Here is a 21,742-nt window from a genome sequence, read left to right on the forward strand (position 1 = left end):
GGTTTTTTTTTCTCTTCCCCTCCTGTAATGCACTTGCTGATGCTGAGGTATAGTTCTCCATGGGCTGGCAACCTTCCAACACTGTGCCTAACTTGCAGTTCTTCATGTACAAACCCAGAAGGTGTTTGTTTGACCATCACAGCTGAACCTCATCTGTCCATGTACTTTTTAGAAGGGGTTAATGGATAGCAAGCAGGAAATCGGGATGATTTTTCCTTTTTTTTTGCCACTCCCAGTCTGGTGACAGAGGCTAGTTACCTCTCCCAGAGCTACCCTGACTTCAATCAGCAGAAAATAGGAGTTATACCTGGGACTTTTCTGGTCTGTATGGTTAAATACTATAACACATTGTAGTGCCGCCTCTGAGCAATTGGGGAGGTTCCTGTTGACACTATTTGTAAGTGGCATACAAGACGTTGGCCCAGAAATTCGGGTCCCCATGAAAGTGCCGGTTTTGTGCATGCACTGCGCATGCGCGGGAAACCGGAACTTCCGTTCCCTTGAAAGAAGGGGTTCAGAGGTGGAACGCGTGTGCCGGAGAGGCAGCGCGTGCGCATTGAACTTACGTTTTTTTCCCAGGTTTTTCCAAGAGGGTAAGTCTCCAGGAGTTATACATGTAAAAAGCAGGCGCAAGGCCTGCTTTTAACAAGGTAAGTGGTAAATTAATTAAAATTAAAACATTTTTTCCACAGGTTTATTATTTTTAAACACTTTAAAGAAAGGTAAGTTTATTTTTAGCCTCATTAGAAAGTGTAATTAATTTTTTCAAAAATTTAAATTATTGTTTAAAATAGTTATTTTATATAATTTATACTTATTTTAAAAATGTGATGTTTTAAAAAAAAAATATTTGAAGTTTGTGATGTTTTGGGGCTGAAAGTATTTATGGGTTTGACAGCTCTTCCTGTCAATTTTATGAATGGGCATTCCCTGCTACCATTGGTTCTCCATGGCTCACGTGATCCCAGAGGACGCATCGAACTAACTGTGCCCCTGGGATACGCAAGCACTGTGCGCTGGCAGTTGGAACAGGCCCAGGATCGGAATCCCACGCAGGCCCACAGCTCAACTGCCGGCGCGCTAGGTAAGTGCAGGTCGGAGGCTTGCACCCGCGGGAAGCCTCCAACCCGAATTTCTGGGCCGTTATTTCTAATTATCTAAAACTTGCTGATGGTTCCAAGCCATATGGGCAAGTGACATAGTGTAATGGTGATTGGCAGCAGTTAAGGGGGTCCAGAAAACTTAAGTAAATAGGCTATGCAATTCATAGTTTAAGATTAATGTAGATAAATGTCATTAGTGCGAGAAACATGTACAGAATTAATTTGAGTCCATTTGCATAGGTGGAAAGGATTTGAGTGTGATTATTGACCATTCACTGAAAGCATCCATTATCAGTGAGGGTAATCCGGTACTGGGATGCGGCTTGAGGGCTGTTGATAGGTCAAAACGGGTTATTTTTAACTATGTATAAATCATGGTAAGGCCACAGTTGGAATATTAAGTGTAGATTTGGCAGACGATCTCTACATAGAAGCATAGAAGATAGGAGCAGGAGTAGGCCATTCGGCCCCTCGAGCCTGCTCCGCCACTCAATGCGATCATGGCTGATCATCCAAATTCAGTACCCGGTCCCTGCTTTCTCCCCATACCCCTTGATCCCTTTAGCCTTGAGAAATATATCCAACTCCTTGAATATATTTAATGAATTGGCCTCTACTGCCGTCTGTGGTAGAGAATTCCACAGGTTCACCACTCTCTGGGTGAAGAAATTCCTCCTCATTTCAGTCCTAAATGGCTTACCCCTTATCCTTAGACTGTGACCCCTGGTTCTGGACTCCCCGACCATCGGGAACATTCTTCCTGCATCTAGTCTGTCCAGTCCTGTCAGAATTTTATAAGTTTCAATGAGATCCCCTCTCATTCTTCTAAACTCCAGCGAGTACAAGCCCAATCGACCCAATCTCTCCTCATACGTCATTCCTGCCATCCCAGGTATCAGCCTGGTGAATCTTCGCTGCACTCCTTCCATGGCAAGAACATCCTTCCTCAGATAAGGCGACCAAAACTGCACACAATACTCCAGATGTGGTCTCACCAAGGCCCTGTACAACTGCAGCAAGACATCCTTGTTCCTGTACTCAAACCCTCTCGCTACGAAGGCCAACATACCATTTGCCTTCTTAACCGCCTGCTGCACCTGCATGCTTGCCTTCAGCGATTGGTGCACAAGGACACCCAGGTCTCGTTGCACTTCCCCTTCTCCCAATCTATTGCCATTCAGATAATCTGCCTTCCTGTTTTTGCTACCAAAGTGGATAACCTCACATTTATCCACGTTATATTGCATCTGCCATGCTTCTGCCCAATCACCCAACCTGTCCAAATCATCCTGGAGTTTCTCGGCATCCTCCTCTCAGCACACACGCCCACCCAGCTTTGTGTCGTCTGCAAATTTGGAGATATTACATCTAGTTCCCTTGTCTAGATCATTAATATATATTGTGAATAGTTGGGGTCCAAGGACCGATCCCTGCGGTACCCCACTAGTCACTGCCTGCCACTCAGAAAAAGACCCGTTTATTCCAACTCTTTGCTTCCTGTCTGCCAACCAGTTCTCTATCCAAGTCAGTACCTTGCCCCCAATCCCATGTGCCTTAATTTTGCACGCTAATCTCTTATGCGGGACCTTAACGAAAGCCTTCTGAAAGTCCAAATACACCACATCCACTGGTTCTCCCTTATCTATTTTACCAGTTACATCCTCAAAAAATTCCAAAATTCTAAAAAGGCGAATGCATTTATTGAGGGTTCAGAGAAGGGCCTTGAGTTTTAAGTTCTGAGGGGCTCATAGAATTAAATTTGTTTTCATTAGACAATAGTTTGAGTAGATGCGATGTAGGACTTTAAAGTACTGAAAAGCAACTGTGTATTACTTAGGTAAGTAGGTTATTTAGTTCTGGAGATCATAATTCAGTTTGGACAGAATAATAGAGGTGGAATAGAATCCCATCACAAGCAGTTGATGCTGTGTTTACTAACTCCTATAAAAAGCAACTGGGTGAATATCTGGCTAAAAACAGATTGGAAGGTTAAAAGTAGACCGAAAGATCAAATACTCAGTGAAATCCCATGGTTATTGTCTATTGTTACCATGGAAGTGGGGTCTGTGAAAACTAACAGGAGAAGGTTGACAAATGTAAGTATTTGTATTATTCACTTAATCACTTCTAGAGAGAATTTCAGAGTGTTACCGTGGAAGTTTTTGCATAGTTCTTCACTTCCTGGCGTAGATTACATTTTTATAGTCTTTCTCTAAAATAAATTATACATACACTATAAGGAGAAGATTCGATTATCTTCAAAGATGACACTCCATTAATGAAAACTGCAGTGGGTGAAGCTAAATATAACCTGTGTATTGTTTATTGAATAATAATTGGCACCTAGTATTACTATAGACTGAAATCCATGCAGGAGTTTCGTCATTAATGTAAAATCAGTTGCTGTAATTTTGCCTGATGGAGGAGTACTTGGTTGACATTTGAAAGCTGGACATTTCTGACAAGATAAAATATTTTCAATTAAGGCTGTCATCAGCAATGAATTTGATTATTTATTTGCAGTCTTCAAGGACAAATGGCTGGAATAGATCCCCAAAACACTGTTAATGTTGTGCAATTAAAACAAAATTTGACTTGTTCAGTTACCGTAAATCATAAACTCTTATTTCCCCTGAAGGTTCAGTTGGTAAATGAGGCATACAGCTGAGCCATTGAGAAGATCCCAATTTCAGTTCCTAACCGATGCTGAGTTAGCGGTAAATTGTCTCTGTTCCCTTGGACAAGGGGAGGGGGAAATCACCAAAGTAGATACAGACAAGGGGACTATTGGCTCCATCGTAGCTTATGTGTTTTTTTTTAAAAACTATATATTCCTCTATCATATCATCTAACTGTCTTGGTGTTTGTGAGGCTTTTGCTTCTCAGAATTTGTTTGGAGCCTTTTTAACCTCGCTAGAGCCTGTTTTACTGATGCCATTGTCCCTAAATCTGTATCAGCTAGGGTTCCTGCTTCCAGTAATCCCTGTAAATATTGGGTGAGGACAGCATGGGGCTCACTTGATTTTCCAAACCCTCTGACCACTTACCAGAAGATGATCAGTGCTTACGTTTTGTAATTCTACCTCAGCAGAAGTTGCACTAGTAAAGTGCCTTTAATGTTACAAATGATCTCAGCATTTGTCTCAGAGGGATGGGGTGATGGTGAAGGGGAACAACTATCAGGAGGTAATCTAAGGTGTGGTTAAAGAAATAGATTTTGAGGAGACTTTAGAAGATATGGGGAGATATAGAAAGACTGAATGGATTTCTCTTCCTAAACCAGAGTGAAGGGTTGTGATGGCTTAAGGGAATGGGGAGGACGCACAGTAATCAGAGTTGGAAGATGAGAGCAGGCAAGTTGAGGCATAGAGCTGGAGGACGTTGCAGAGCTAGGATAGGGAGAGCTCATGAAGGAATTTGTAAATGAGGATTTTCAAAGCAATAGGACAGGAACCAAAGGAGGTCAGTGAGACCATGGGTGATAGGTGAGTAGGACTTTGTGCGGGTATTGGAGTTTGTGTAGGGTGCAGCTTTGGATGCCAATGAGGAAAGCATTGCAGAAGTCAAAGATTGGATTGAGGGGTTCAGTACAGATGAGGTAGGTGTGGAGACCAGCAATACTATGGAGGAGTAAGTAGGCCGTTTTGTTTATGGGATCTGAAGTTGAAGGGTGTGAACATCTGAGTTTAGCGTGAAAGAGTTTCTGGCAGGAGCTGAACAGGATGGTGTTGGACGTTTAGGAGCAGATACTCAAGAAAATGGACAAAAAAATCTTCTGGACAAAAAGAGGGAAGCAATAAAAAGGTATTTTTTCAGTAAAAAGCAATTTTTTGAAAAACTGAAAGGGTTAGCTGCTGATGTGCTCCTGTCAGCATGTCTATCACTGCTTGAAATGTTAAATAACTTGTGTATTGGCTTCATTCTTCTGTGTAAATAATGAAAGCCAGCCCATTTTATTTTGGCAGTTCTCTCTGGTGCGTTAACCTACTTAAAACTAACAGTGAGGTTCTTGTCACAATAGCAGCACTGATTCAGTAAATGCAGATGTGGCTGAATTGGCAATATCAAGTGTAAGATTTTAGCACATAGTATAATAGTGAAGGGGCATAATTGAAATCAGATGTGGAAGGAAGTGTGCAGTAATACAGAATAAAGGGAGAAAGAAAGACAGATATGTGAGTCAGATAATGTAGATAAAGCTTGCAGCAACAGACCTCAACATAAATATGTGCTGCATTCATGTTCAGCTTCCATTTGTTTTCGTTTTCCTTTGTTTCCAGTTTGTTTTTATTCATCTTTCAATTCCTATTTTCAGCCTTTTCTCAAGCTTCCTTTTTTTGCAATTGGTCATCTTTAGAAATGTTTCATAAACCAAAGTTTATCCTGTTCACTTCACCTTTGCTACCTTGAGCCTGCTGACCTATTGTAGCCTCAAGTGTGCTGTTTTCATTTTGCCCAATCCTGTCACCTTCTGCAATACACTCAGCCAGTCAAAGAAGAGAAAGCGGGGGAAGAAAGTAATGGATGCAAAATTAATGGATGCAAAATATCCACTATTCATAGTTGATATCACCACTTTGAGAAAGATCAGTGTATCAACTGGGCCTTAAGTCTGCTATGAATAACTTAGTGGTTTTAAGACCCTTGTATTTTTTGATAGATGGGGGGTGATGAGAGAAAGCAAGCCATGACAAGAATGCCCTACTACTTTTGGGTACTGATTTTAAAAGCTGGCATGATGGTTTCCTGGCTAAACCAGAAAACCTTTTGCACCAAGATATAGAGGTGGCAGCAGAGATTCATGGCACAAATTGCTGTTGCCATACAGATTTGGCTATCTCAAGTCAGTTGAGCATTTCAAAATTATTTTCCTCCGCAATGACAGATAACTATTTTAAAACTGATTAGGTGTCAGTCTCTGTAAAAAGGATGAAATAAGGCTAGTTTTCCAAAACTCTGGTGACATGATTTGCAGGAAGTGTAGTTCTGCGAAGCCTGTTCTGTTTTTACTCAGTGAAAGTCACTTACAAAACACAAAGCTCTTATTCTTCCACTAAGAATTTGTTTACAACCTAATCTTCAAGTAGAAAATTGAAACAAACTGAAACAGTGCATCTTTTATGTTTTGTAGTTGTGGTTGAGAATGAAAGCTGTCGGAATGTTGAGCCTGTGTCCTAAGTCTGGCCTCTTGGTGTTTCAGAGTGACTAAGCAATTTGGGCTCAACACCCTGATTTGATGCTCTGTATGAACAACCAAAACATTTAATGCACAAAGCAATTCAAGTGAAAGCAGTTGTGGAAATTGTTTGAGAAAAGGACATGGGTTAAGTATAGCCAACCACATATGTTGCTTGTAAATTTCATGAAAATATTGTATCTAGCATTGAGGTGCCTCAGATGTTAATTGCTCCCATGTAATACATTGCATGTTTCTCCTAGTAGCTGGTGGCAATAATATATTGGATGTGCAAGTGTCAGCAACTGTATATTGGAATATGAAATTGTTCAGCTGATTATGCATTGTGAAATATGAAGTTCTATTTAATGACAAAGTTTACTATTGCAAGTTTTCACAGGAATATGTGCTTATTGTGGAAGCTGCATTAAACTTGATAATGGAAATTGTCAGATAATTGAGAGTTCCCAATTCTTGCATGCAGTTCAGAAATATTATGGCAAGGGAATGAAGACAAATATATTAGAAATAATAAAATAACTGCCAATAATGTTAAATTTACTCCTTTTTTGGCTGTGAGGTTAGCTTATGAGGAGATTGGTGTTGGCAGCATGTGCAATGAGACACCATCTCATGCAAGGCTTTGTCCTATTAAAATTCTGGTGGGTAATTGGGAAGGCAGATAAATGAAATGCAAGTAAGAGATTTCATTGTATATAAATTCTTGGAAGTTTGTTGCAGCCACCAAATTTTACCTTTAATAATGATGGACACATTTTACTACTTGTCAGGCTGGGAACTTTACACATTAAAGAACCTTTTTCATCTCCAGCAACCTGATCAGAAATTGGAGAAAAAAAATCTATAGTTCACGTCCTTGCTAACAGTTAGCAGGCATTTTGAAAAGGAGCAAGGTGAATCTTGATTTTGAGCGAAAATTTGCCACTTTTTAGAGCAAGATTCCATTTTTTTATAAGCTAGAAGCTTGCTGTATGTTTGGAAGTTTAATATCAGTAATGGGCAATAAAAGGGCTTTCACAGGTTCTTTGAACAACTCATACTTTCCCTGTCCTTATTTTGTTGCACTTTTTTGTTCTTGGGTTGTAGCTGATACATGCACGGCTGCATTTATTGGCCATCCCTAGTTGCCCGAGTTTCAATGAAGCCAACCAGAGTTAATTGGAAGCCGTTTTGGTTGCCCTTTAAAATAAATTAAGTTATTTAAAAAATATATTAATTTGAAATACTTCTGTTCAGTTATTTAGTGTACTTTAAAAAGGCAAGTGGGAACATTTTGTGCTTGTTGATCTGCAAATGTATTAAACCCGAATTACTATCAGTGATGAAAGAGGAAGAGAATGTGGGCAAATGCAACAAAAAAGGCTTTATTCTATTGTAACAGGTTCCAAGAGCTTTGTACAACAGAACTTGTGACCAAGGAATTAAGATTAAGAAGCTGATCCGTGTTCCTTTATTACTTGGGTCAAGGGCATGGTATTCATGATTGTTGGCGACTATTTTAATGAATTCTCAGATTCATTTTAACACTGCATATCCCAATGTGCTGATTTATTTTAAATGAAGTTGATGTTCTATACTTTGCAGTATAACTACACAGTGAACATAAATATATGTAATTTTTTAAAGAAGCTGCATTTACTTTTTGACCATTTAGCTGGTGAACACATTCTAATTTGGATTTTTTTAGAATTTATACAATAATTGAGTTACACAGATTACTCGGCTGAATGCCTGAATAAAAGAACATTGTTGCTATAGTAATGTGCCCTGCAAAACATGTTACTATGTTTCTGATGTAGAGGAATGCTAAATGAACAATTGTATCATCTGATGAACGAAGGACGTTCTTGCCATGGAAGGAGTGCAGCGAAGATTCACCAGGCTAATACCTGGGATGGCAGGAATGACGTACGAGGAGAGATTGGGTCGATTGGGCTTGTACTCACTGGAGTTTAGAAGATTGAGAGGGGATCTCATCGAAACCTATAAAATTCTGTCAGGCCTGGACAGACTAGATGCAGGAAGGATGTTCCCGATGGCCGGGGAGTCCAGAACTAGGGGTCATAGTCTAAGGATAAGGGGTAGGCCATTTAGGACTGAGATGAGGAGGAATTTCTTCACCCAGAGAGTGGTGAACCTGTGGAATTCTCTACCACAGAAGGCAGTGGAGGCCAATTCATTAAATATATTCAAGAAGGAGTTGGATATATTTCTCAAGGCTAAAGGGATCAAGGGATATGGGGAGAAGGCAGGAACGGGGTACTGAGTTTGGATGATCAGCCATGATCTCGTTGAATGGCGGAGCAGGCTCGAGGGGCCGAATGGCCTACTCCTGCTCCTATCTTCTATGTTTCTATGATCTTGCTCATCTCCAGTGTTTTGTAAATATAAGTTTGAGGTGAGTGAGGTTTGAATGGAAAGTGACACTTCCCCACAGAGAGGCAAAATCAGAAAGCCAATCACTCTGGGCTGCTCTCCTAAATCCTCTCCATCATGAAGACTGCTTACATCCACCTCCGTAGTAATGCCCATATGCCACTAAAACCCTCATCCATGCCTTTGTCACCACTAGATTTGCCTATTACAATGATCTCCTGACCAGCCTCCAAATCTCCGCCCTTCATAAACTTCAGCTTGTCCCAAATTCTGCTGCCCATATCCTAACCTGCAATAGTCTCTCTCGCCTATCATCACTGCTTTGCTGACCTATATTGATTGCCACCAGGTCCCCCAACACCTCTCATCCTCATGTTTAAACCCATTCATGACCTTTGCCTTTCTCTGTGACCTTCTACAGCTCTACAACCCCCCGCTCCCAAACTCTCTGTTCCCTCTGACTCTGGCCTCTTGTGCATTTTTCCCCCCACCCACTCCCTTTGCCCCACCTTCAGCCTCCTTGGCCCCATACTATTTATATTATTAAAGATGTTATAGCAGGGCATTTAGAAAAGTTCAAAGTAATCAGGCAGAGTCAACATGGTTTTGTGCAAAGGAAATCATGTTTAACCAATTTATTGAAGTTCTTTGAGGAAGTAACATGTGCTGTGGATAAAGGTGAACAGGTGGATGTACTGTACTTAGATTTCCAGAAAGCATTTGATAAGGTGCCACATCAAAGGTTATTGCGGAAAATAAGAGCTCACGGGGTTGGGGGTAACATATTGGCATGGATAGAAGATTGGCTAGTTAACAGGAAACAGAGAGTAAGCATAAATGGGTCATTTTCTGATTGGCAAGATGTAACGAGTGGTGTGCCACAAGGATCAGTGCTGGGGCCTCAACTTTTTACAATTTATATAAATGACTTGGATGAAGGGACCGAAGGTATGGTTGCTAAATTTGCTGATGACACAAAGATAGATAGGAAAGTAAATTGTGAAGAGGACATAAGGAGGCTACAAAGGGATATAGATAAGTTAAGTGAGTGGGCAAAGATCTGGCAAATGGAGTATAATGTGGGAAAATGTGAAGTTGTCCATTTTGGCAGGAAGAATTAAAAAAAAAAAGCATATTATCTAAATGGTGAGAGATTGCAGAGCTCTGAGATGCAGAGGGATCTGGGTGTCCCAGTGCATGAATCACAAAAGGTTACTATGCAGGTACAGCAAGTAATTAGGAAAGCTAATAGAATGTTATCGTTTATTGCGAGGGGAATTGAATACAAAAGTAGGGAGGTTATGCTTCAGTTATACAGGGCATTGGTGAGACCACTTCTGGAGTACTGTGTACAGTATTGGTCTCCTTATTTAAGGAAGGATGTAAATGCATTGGAAGAAGTTCAGAGAAGGTTTACTAGACTAATACCTGAAATGGGCGGGTTGTCTTATGAGGAAAGGTTGGACAGGCTAGGCTTGTATCCGCTGGAGTTTAGAAGAGTAAAAGGTGACTTGATTGAAACATAAGATCCTGAGGGGTCTTGACAGGGTGGATGTGGAGAGGATGTTTCCTCTTGTGGGAGAATCGAGAACTAGGGGTCACTGTTTAAAAATAAGGGGTCGCCCATTTAAGACAGAGATGAGGAGAAATGTTTTCTCACAGAGGGTCGTGAGTCTTTGGAACTCTCTTCCTCAGAGGGCAGTGGAAGCAGAGTCTTTGAATATTTTTAAGGCAGAGGTAGATAGATTCTTGGTAAGCAAGGGGGTGAAAAGTTATCGGGGGTAGGTGGGAATGTGGAGTAATCAGATCAGCCATGTTCTTATTAAATGGCAGAACAGGCTCGAAGGGCCGAGTGGCCTACTCCTGCTCCTAATTCGTATGTTCGTATGTATGTACGTATACTTTGGCACTCCCTCCCTAAAACTTTACACTTTCCTCTCATTTTAAGACCCTCCTTACCAAACTTTTGGACACCCCTCCTAATCTCTCCTCCTTTATCTTGGTGTCCTTTTTTAAAAATACATCTCTGTAAAGTGCTTTGGAACAATTTCTACATAAAAGGCACCATATAAATATGAGTAATAATTGTACAAGCAACTGGCTGTGGAATGTCATTGGCAGAGGCCTTGGAGCAGATCTCAAGACTGTACAATCAGTGGAAGCTATGTGGAGTGGGAATACTATGGGAAGAAAGTGACAAAAATTAGCTGCTAAATTTAAAATACTGGAATTCATTGTGAAAGTTTGTGCTGTAGTGTTTATAGAATGTGGTACAGCACAAATGTCTCCAGTGGCTAGCATTGTGTTGAATTTCCAGGGCTGGATATTCAGGAACTCCACCTGGCCCAAAAGGTTCATAAGTGGTGTTTTACAACCTATTGGGCAGAATTTGACACTTCTCTCCCATCTTCTTCCCCACCTCTGCCCCACCAACAAGCTATTAACATGCTATTCCTTTTATATACATATATATAAACTGGAAGCTAGCAATCCCTTTGAAGTGAAATTGGCACTTGTCAGAGCAAAATGTAAGTGTTGGATTATCCATTGTTAGTGTAATCATTTTAGAAAGAAAAACAAGATTGACAAGTAGGTGTGGGGAAAATTGATTCTCTGCATGTTGTGGTTTAAAATATTTGTCACTTTTCTTGGCCCTCGCTGATTCAAACTACTTTTCAATTATTTGCACTCGGCCATTCTTATAGATTTGCTTTGGAAAAGTTGGAAGATCAATAGAAAGAGACCCCTCTTTTCCTGGCATACTGCAAACGCTAGCAATCAAGGGTACTGCTGCCAGGAAGGTAAAAACTTCTATCTGTGCAGCAACAGCCAGTTTTGCAGTTGTACCAAAAGGAACATTTACTTGTAGCTAGAAACCAATTGTACATAGTTTATGAATAATACTGTAAGTTTGTATGCCACATCATCAATGAACTAGTTTCACTACCTCTCATTTCCAGAAGGGAGGGGAATAAGGTGAGCTACCCAGTAGTGTCATTTGTTTGGCAGGAAGTGAGCGGAAGCAAAGGAGGGAAAGTTAGAAAACTGAGTCCACCTGCCCTAGTCGTGAGCACCAATGGGACATAGTATTCCTTTAAGACTTAATATTCAGATGCTTTCACATCTTTGCTTCTTTAATAATGTTCTTTCATTTAGAAATCTTTTCTAATTTTTATTCTATCCTCCCCATTCTAGGTCGTTTAGGATATCCACATCCAGGAACTGACAATTTTCTAATGCTTAATGGTAAGTCTTTAGTGAGTAACACTTTCCTCCTTCCACTGCTATTATCAAAACGCTCCTGTCCAGTTGTGCCGATGGGCAGAACATCAGGCTCATGACTTGTGAGGTGGAATGGTCAGTTGGTAAAAATTGTATTGCAATATTAAACTCCCAGTAGTACACTAGAAAAATGTACTACACAATGGCCTAATTTTCAGTCTCAAAAATTGGTTTCCAGTTTGAATAGTTTGTGTTATTTGCTATAGTCTACATCTCTCTTTGCATCTGTAATATCACCTTCGTCTAGTATATTTTAGTATCATGATATGAAGTAGGAATAATGCCAAATAGTACATTAGGTAATGGATACATTAACCATGTTTGACATTGCATCATTGATTGGCTTAGCCATTGTTAGTTTTCTAAAATGCATAAGAAATTGGGTTGGAAGAGAATTTCATAAGGTCAGATTGCAAGGCAGCAATCTTAAACAATTGCATTCTTTCATTTCATGTGATCCTATAAGTAATTTTAAGCCTGGTTACTATTTAGGATTGTGTAAGAACAATCAGTGCAGCAACTTATATTAACCAGATCATTGTGATCATGCCATGTTCTAATGCATTTTGAAATGCATCTTCTGCTGTTTATGCGAGTTGTCTGAGGATACATATGGGAATAAAGAAATGATCTGATCTGGACGCAGTTTTAAAATTAGAACTGATTTGCTCTGTTTAATTCACAGAGCACATTTTGTTGTTGCTCAGAATATGGTACATTTTAGTACTTTTGTAGTGGAAGCAGGAATGTATATCTGTGATACTGTAAATAGTTATTTTAAAATGGGTAGTTCAGGAAGGACCTGAAGTTGGGGAGTATATCCCCCTGAAGACCAAATGATAAGTCTACGCAGGAATTTACTTGTGCCTTATATAATAGTTAGTGTCCAAAGAAGCCCCCTTTACTATGGAATAAAATGATCTTCGAGGTCTTGTTCTCAAGTACCCTCTGTATATTGAGTCAAGAAAACTTGAAGCATATTGTCCTTGAAAGCACAGTGGATTTTACATGCCATTAGGTGAACTAATACCAGTAATGTGTGATGCAGATGACAGTTAGCAACAACATTGAAGCTGTTCATTTTAAAACCCACTTGACGCACTGGGCTTTATCTGGAAAAAAAAATCCTTTACTGATCTGATTTTGCATGTGTATATATTATGCTTTCACACTATAGTTTAAATTTTCAAATATTTTGTTTTCTGGGCTTTATTCAGTTTCCTGGCCCTAACTGTATTTCTACCTCGTATAAGTCACTGCAGAGCCAAGACATAACCTCATGCCAAAAACATAAACATGGTTTGACAGCAGTAAATTGTATCCATCAGAGGTGACAGGAGGTGGTCTGTCTGTACTTTAGTTCAGTGTTGCCCAGTAGAAATCACTGACTAGTCACAGGCGTGGCTACAGTGACATTATTTTAGCCGCATGCATTAGTTTTAGTAGAAAACGCCTTTTACACTATGTAGGTAAATACTTACATGTGTATATTTACTTGACAAATATCTACCACCATTCAGTTTGAAACTTTGCAGTCTTTTTCATCTTTCATCAAAGTTTGAAATTCTGGTATGAATTTATCAGATACAGCACATCTTAGTGCAACTTCTAGGTTTGTGTCCAGCAGTTGTGAGCAGTACTTTTAACTTCAGTGATTGCTGAGAATGTTGACTCGCACATCGAGGTGGGGCAGACCTGCCCCTGCTCTCCATCCAGAACGTGATGGGATGCTGCTTGCCCTTTGTCATGACGTGCCCTGTTGGAACTGCTCATTATTTGTTAGGTTTGCTTTCTTCTGTTGTCCTGGAGCGGTTATTCCGTTTGGTTGAGCCGAACACGATACTCCCCTCTCCATACAGTGTTGGTGTTTCCATGGTGTGAAAGTCAGGTGTTATTATAAACTATTTTAGCAGATAACCAATAAGCAGTAACCAAGGAACAAAACGATCAAAAGCAGTTGCACTCTGCTTTTCGTCTTATCATTTTACCAACAAACATATAAAAAGGTTAAAGTACACATGCATACGCGGTGCAAAATAGGAATATTGAGATCACATGCCCAACAACTGTGTCTATTACTCATTTTTTATTAATCAAAAATGCAATTAGCCATATCTGGAGTCCCAAATACCCACATTAGGTTAGTGACTAATGTATTGGACAACATTCGCACTGCTAGCTTATTACAGTTGATGTGATTCTTGCAGTCACCATTTTCCCCTTCAGTTATTGTTAGTTGCATCTCCTGCTAGCTATGGGAAGAAGTGCTTTCAGCCAACTTGATTATCTTGTTGTCTGTTTGCAGTCACTAAATATCAGTGATTGGTGTGCCAAAAAGTAACATTCAGTGTATATTTTTGATTAACGTACATGCAGCTCTCCCTTCCCCAAATTCGCAATGATCCAGGCAGGCGGTGAAAACAGAAATGCCAGTCACATCACTGAGAAAATCGGGACCATGCTGCATCCTACAGTGGGTATCAAAGTGACACTAAACTAACTTCTCCTGTGTGCTCTCACCTGCAGTCTGTCTGTCTGACTTTTTGTGCTGTCACCTCCCTCAGCATGCGTGCTCTCATACCTCTTGCCTCACCTTTTTCTGTCTTGTGCCCTCGAGCTAGCTCTCCCTCTCAATCTTGCTTTCTCTTTTTATGTTTTGCTGTTGAGGTAGGGTTACCACATCCATCACACAATAACAGCACTATATTAAACTATGGAGTTTATCATTTTAAGAGGGCCTTCACTTCTGCGGTAGATAATGGGATAACCCAACTTCCATAGAGTTCTTTTTGTTACTGGAGAGTAAGAAAGCAAGGAAAAGTGTTAGGCCCCATTATATGAGATTGTAATTCAGAGTGTGAGAGGAGAGGAGAGCAGAGCAGTCTGACGTGAGACTTCTAAATGCTGTAATGTTGATGGGTGTAATGTTCACCTAGTTAGTAATTCTAACTTGTTTTAGATGTGGGCTGTTGGTCTTATTAACTGACCACAATAAATGTGTCTCCGGGTTTGAGTGAGACTCTCCTAGGTGCTTCTTATGATACGTATTAAGCTCATTGCCTTGCCATAAGGTGGTCTTTCAATGAGAAAATATTTGAAGTCCATTGTAGAGATGTGTATAGCCATGTGCTATTGACTGTTGTGTCTGTACATCCTATTTTGTATGGTGGGTAATTCTAGAGTATGACAGCTTGCTGAAGCCAGCAACTGGCTGGTTCTCAAACTGCTGTATAATGTGCTGCAGAAACTATGACTCACTGCATCACATCATTCCCAAGAAAGGTCAATGGTATAGATGTGAAAAGAACGTGCCACACAAGGAAGAAAAATTCACATCAAAATGTCACATGTGGCACTCGCTCTTTCTGCATCAGGGAATATTCTATTTTTGGTCTGACCTTCACAGTTGTTTTAAAATTTCCTTCTCTGTTGTTAATTAAATGAACTTCTTAAATATGTGGTTAATGTCCCCCACTCCCTCCCCTGTATAATGAATGGAGATACAAAATACTGTTGTACTTTCTGACTTTCTACATAATAGGATCTTATATTTTAATATATAGATAGATGTTTGTTTTATATATGGGAGGGACAAAAGATGATTGCTTATAAAGTGATTATCCTCATTAAAGGCACAGATGAGTTATCCAACTCCGTTTTGTAAGTTAAATTGCCACATGTAATATATATTACCTCTGCATTGTAATAAATGGAGCTGCTATTATACAATTTAGAAGGATAAGAAGTGACATTGCAAATGATGTGCTAAAGCTCATAGTTCAGAAAAAGCTGAAGGAATGAAAAGTTTAAACCAGTTACCGTAATTTATGGAATGTGACATAATTCAAAATTACATTTTGTACACTTTAATAATTGATAATTAGGGTTTTCAAACTGAGATTTTGTTTTGAAAATTAAATATGGTTATTAACTGAAAAATATGTCAATTTTAAAGCTTATAGAGCTATAATTGCACACAGCACTATCTAATTGACTCTACTGGAATGATGTGCATGGAATATTAATATATAGAAAAATCTGTGATTGGACGCGATTATTAAAAAATAAGCTACGAGGATTGTCAGAATGTACCATGTGATAGGCTGCTGGTATGTTGGCGATGAGTGTCTGAAAGCTGATGTCCAGAAGGACGTTCTTGCCATGGAAGGAGTGCAGCGAAGATTCACCAGGCTGATACCTGGGATGGCAGGAATGACGTATGAGGAGAGATTGTGTCGATTGGGCTTATACTCACTGGAGTTTAGAAGATTGAGAGGGGATCTCATTGAAACTTATAAAATCCTAACAGGACTAGACAGACTAGATGCAGGAAGGATGTTCCCGATGGTCAGGGAGTCCAGAACCAGGGGTCATAGTCTAAGGATAAGGGGTAAGCCATTTAGGACTGAAATGAGGAGGAATTTCTTCACCCAGAGAGTGGTGAACCTGTGGAATTCTCTGCCACAGAGGGCGGTGGAGGCCAGTTCATTAAATATATTCAAGAAAGAGTTGGATATATTTCTTAAGGCTAAAGGGATATGGGGAGAAGGCAGGGACAGGGTACTGAATTTGGATGATCAGCCATGATTTCATTGAATGGCGGAGCAGGCTCGAAGGGCCGAATGGCCTACTCCTGCTCCTATCTTCTATGTTTCTATGAGTCAGAGCAAGAATGGACACGGTTTAAATCGTCCTGTGCTGAGTTTCTCATTTGAGCCATATTAAACAGGGAGATGTCAAGTGGAGGCTATAGCGCTGATCAGAAAATTGGAGAAAAGAAAGTCTGACCGGTACCTAGTGTCTCCTACAAAAGCAAAATACTGCGGATGCTGGAAATCTGAAAAAAAACAGAAAATGCTGGAAATACTCAGCAGGTCAGGCAGCATCTGTGGAGAGAGAGAAACGGAGTTGATGTTTCAGGTCGATGACCTTTTGTCAGAAGTGGAAAAAGTTCGAGATGCAACAGGTTTTAAGCATGTACAGAGTCTAGGAAAGTGGGGAGGGAGGAAAGAACAAAAGGGAAGGTCTGCAATAGGATGGAAGGCAGGAGAGATTAAATGACAAAAGGGATGATGGTGCAAGGCAAAAGGAGATAGTAATGGGACAAGTAAAGAAACAAAAGATAACAAGAAATAGGAGCAGGAGTAGGCCAATCGGCCCCTCGAGCCTGCTCCGCCATTCAATAAGATCATGGCTGATCTGATCCTAACCGCCAATCTACTATCACAGAACTACCCCCTGAATCTAACAGAATTAGACACACGAAATAGGAGCAGGATCAGGCTACATGGCCCCTGGGCCCGCTCCGCTACCCACAGGGCCATGACCGATCCGAACCTAGACTCATGTCCAAATTCCTGCCCGCTCCCCGTAACCCTTTATTCCCTTTACTTCTAGGAAACTGTCTATTTCTGTTTTAAATTTATGTAATGATGTAGCTTCTACAGCTTTTTGGGGCAGCATATTCCATGGACCTACCACCCTCTGAGTGAAGTAGTTCCTCCTCATCTCAGTTTTGAAAGAGCAGCCCCTTATTCTAAGACTATGCCCCCTAGTTCTAGTTTCACCCATCATCGGGAACATCTTCCCCGCTTCCACCCGATCCAACCCCTTCACAATCTTATATGTTTCAATAAGATCGCCTCTCATTCTTCTGAACTCCAATGAGTAGAGTCCCAATCTACTCAACCTCTCTTCATATGTCCATCCCCTCATCCCCGGGATTAACCGAGTGAACCTCCTTTGTACTGACTCGAGAGCAAGTATGTCTTTTCTTAAGTATGGACACCAAAACTGTATGCAGTATTCCAGGTGCGGTCTCACCAATACCTTGTACAACTGAAGCAATACCAAGCAATTCCAAGTGTGTCACTGACCTCATCTCCTCTGGAGATCTTCCCTCCATGGCCGCCAATCTCACAGTCCCCCAACCCCGCACAGCCCGCTTCTACCTCCTTCCCAAGATCCACAAACAGGACTGCCCTGGTAGACCCATCGTTTCAGCCTGTTCTTGCCCCACGGAACTTATCTCTTCCTATCGCGACTCTATTTTTTCTCCCCTTGTCCAGTCTCTTCCCACCTACATTCGCGACTCTTCCGACGCCCTCCGTCACTTTAACAGTTTCCAGTTTCCTGGCCCCAACCATCTCCTTTTCACCATGGACGTCCAATCCCTCTACACCTCCATCCCCCACCAGGACGGCCTTCGGGCGCTCTGTTTCTTCCTTGAACAGAGGCTCAACCAGTCCCCATCCACCACCACCCTCCTCCGCCTGGCTGAACTTGTCCTCACATTGAACAACTTCTCCTTTGGCTCCACTCACTTCCTCCAAATTAAAGGTGTTGCTATGGGAACCCGGATGGGCCCTAGCTATGCCTGCCTGTTCATGGGACATGTGGAACATTCTTTGTTCCAGTCCTACTCGGGTCCCCTCCCTCACCTCTTTTTCCGGTACATCGATGACTGTATTGGTGCCGTTTCCTGCTCTCGCCCTGAACTGGATAAGTTCATTCACTTTACTTCCAATTTCCACCCTGCCCTCACCTTCACATGGTCCATCTCCGACTCTTCCCTTCCCTTCCTTGACTTCTCCGTCTCCATTTCTGGCGATCGGCTTTCAACAAACATCCACTACAAGCCCACCGACTCCCACAGCTACCTGGACTACACTTCCTCCCACCCCGCTTCCTGTAAGGACTCTATTCCTTTCTCCGTTTCTCCGTCTCCGCCGCGTCTGTTCTGACGATGCCACCTTCCATACTAGTGCTTCTGACATGTCTTCCTTTTTCCTCAACCGAGGATTCCCCTCTACCGTGGTTGACACGGCCCTTGACCGTGTCCGTTCTATTTCCCGCACTTCTGCTCTCACCCCTGCCCCTCCCTCCCAGAACCACGATAGGGTTCCCCTTGTCCTCACCTTTCATCCCACCAGCCTCCACATTCAACGGATCATTTTCCGCCACCTCCAACGTGATCCCACCACCAAACACATCTTCCCCTCACCTCCCCTTTCAGCATTCCGAAGGGACCGCTCCCTCCGTGACACCCTGGTCCACTCCTCAATCACCCTCAACAGCCCTGCTCCTTCCCCTGGCACCTTCCCGTGCAAGCGCAGGCGATGCAACACATGCCCTTTTACCTCCTCCCTTCCCACTGTCCAGGGCCCCAAACACCCCTTCCAGGTGAAACAGCGATTTACTTGTACTTCTTGCAATTTAATATACTGTATTCGCTGCTCACGATGCTGTCTCCTCTACATTGGGGAGACCAAACGCAGATTGGGCGACCGCTTTGCGGAACACCTCCGTTCAGTCCGTATGGGTGACCCTGAGCTTCCGGTCGCCTGTCACTTTAATTCACCGCTTCACTCCCACTCTGATCTCTCTGTCCTCGGGCTATTGCATTGTTCCAATGAAGCTCAACGTAAGCTCGAGGAACAGCACCTCATCTTTCGATTGGGCACTTTGCAGCCTGCCGGATTCAACATTGAGTTCAACAATTTCAGATAATTATCCCTGCCCCCATTTTTCATGCAGTATGATTTTTGCCATTCCCATTTGCAACATTTTATCTTTCCTGCCTCTTACAAAAGTACAGGATATTCTTTCTATTTCTTCCTCCCCTCCTAACCGCCCCCTGTCTCTGCACCTGCTTAATATCTGTTACATCTTCAGCTTTTTCCAGTTCTGATGAAGGGTCCCAGACCTGAAACGTTAACTCTGTTTCTCTCTCCACGGATGCTGCCTGGCCTGCTGTGTATTTCCAGCATTTTCTGTTGTTATTTCAGATTTCCAGCATTCGCAGTATTTTGCAATGATATGAAGCAACACCTCCCTATTTTTATAATCTATCCCCCTAGCAATGAAAGCCAACATTCCATTGGCCTTCTTAATCACTTGCTGCACCTGCATACTAACCTTTTGAGTTTCGTGCACCAGGACCCCCAGATCCCTTTGTACTTCAGTACTTTCCAGTTTCTTGCCATTAAGATAATAACTTGCTCTACGATTTTTCCTGCCAAAGTGCATAACCTCACACTTTCCAGTATTGTATTCTATCTGCCAAATCTCTGCCCACTTACTTAGCCTGTCTATGGCCCCTTGCAGGTTTTTTATGTCCTCCTCACTCACTACTTTCCCTCCCATCTTAGTATCATCTGCAAACTTTGATATGTTACACTCGGTTCCCTCCTCCAAATCGTTAATATAGATTGTAAAGAGTTGGGGACCCAGCACTGACCCCTGTGGAACACCACTAGTTACTGATTGCCAGTCCGAGAATGAACCATTTATCCCAACTCTCTGCTTTCTGTTAGATAGCCAATCCTCTATCCATGCCAGAATATTACCCCCAATCCCGTGATTTTTTATCTTAAGCAATAATCTTTTGTGTGGCACCTTGTCAAATGCCTTTTGGAAGTCTAAATACACTACGTCCACTGGTTCCCCTTTATCCACCCTATATGTTACTTCCTCAAAGAACTCCAGCAAATTTGTCAAACATGACTTCCCCTTCATAAAACCATGCTGACTTTGTCCTATTAAATTATGATTATCCAAATGTCCTGTTACTGTCTCCTTAATAATGGACTCCAATATTTTACCTACCACAGATGTTAGGCTAACTGGTCTGTAGTTTCCAGCCTTCTGTCTACTGCCCTTTTTAAATAAGGGCGTTACATTAGCAGTTTTCCAGTCTGCCGGGACCTTTGCTGAGTCCAGGGAGTTTTGGGAAATTATTACCAATGCATCCACAATCCCTACCGCCACTTCCCTCAAGACCCTAGGATGTAAGCCATCAGGTCCAGGTGATTTATCCGCCTTGAGTCCCATTATTTTACCGAGTACCACTTCCTTAGTGATTTTGATCGTGTTTAGCTCCTCCCCCCCCCCCCCTATAGCCCCCTGTTTGTCCAGTGTCGGGATATTCTTAGTGTCTTCTACTGTAAAGACTGATACAAAATATTCATTCAGTGTTTTTGCCATCTCCATATTTCCCACCATTAATTTCCCGGTCTCATCCTCTAAGGGACCAACATTTACTTTAGCCACCCTTTTTCTTTTTATATAACTATAAAAACTCTTACTATCTGTTTTTATATTTTTTGCTAATTTTCCTTCATAATCTATCTTCCCTTTCTTAATCAATCTTTTTGTTATTTTTTGCTGTCTTTTAAAGTTTTGCCAATCTTCTATCCTCCCACTAGATTTGGCTACCTTATATGCCCTTGTTTTTAGTCGAATACTATCCTTAATTTCTTTACTTAGCCACGGATGGCTGTCTTTTCTTTTACACCCTTTTCTTCTCAGTGGAATATATATGTTTTGGAAGTTGTAAAATAACTCCTTAAATGTACACCACTGATCATGTATTGTCTTACCCTTTAATCTATTTTCCCAATCCACTCTACTCAATTCCGCTCTCATACCTTCATAGTCTCCTTTATTCAAGCTTAGCACACTTGTTTGAAATCCAACCTTCTCACCCTCTAATTGAATATGGAATTCAACCATGTTATGGTCACTCATTCCAAGGGGATCCTTTACTAGGACATTTTTAATTAATCCTGTCTCGTTACACAGGACCAGATCTAAGGTTGCTTGCCCCCTGGTCAGTTCAGTTACATACTGCTCAAGAAACCCATCCCTAATACACTCAATGAACTCATCCTCAAGGCAGCCCTGCCCAATTTGATTTGTCCAATTAATATGATGGTTAAAATCCCCCATAATTATAGATGTTCCCTTATTACAAGCCTCAACTATTTCCTGATTGATACTCCGT

At 41.4% G+C, this 21,742-nt stretch overlaps 1 protein-coding gene across 2 annotated transcripts in view; it reads left to right on the forward strand.

Moving 5' to 3' along the window:
• The window catches only part of cpeb2 (cytoplasmic polyadenylation element binding protein 2), a 190,836-nt gene that overhangs the window by 87,637 nt on the left and 81,457 nt on the right, over positions 1-21,742 (forward strand). For both annotated transcript variants that reach the window (XM_085966119.1, XM_085966127.1), the window contains exon 4: positions 11,872-11,922. In XM_085966119.1, the coding sequence (XP_085822245.1) occupies positions 11,872-11,922 (51 nt within the window). The remainder of the gene's footprint in view (positions 1-11,871; positions 11,923-21,742) is intronic.

Source organism: Somniosus microcephalus, chromosome 2, assembly GCF_052327205.1.
Source record: "Somniosus microcephalus isolate GS21.2 chromosome 2, FLI_Smic_1.0, whole genome shotgun sequence".
In the NCBI taxonomy this organism is placed as follows: domain Eukaryota; kingdom Metazoa; phylum Chordata; class Chondrichthyes; order Squaliformes; family Somniosidae; genus Somniosus; species Somniosus microcephalus.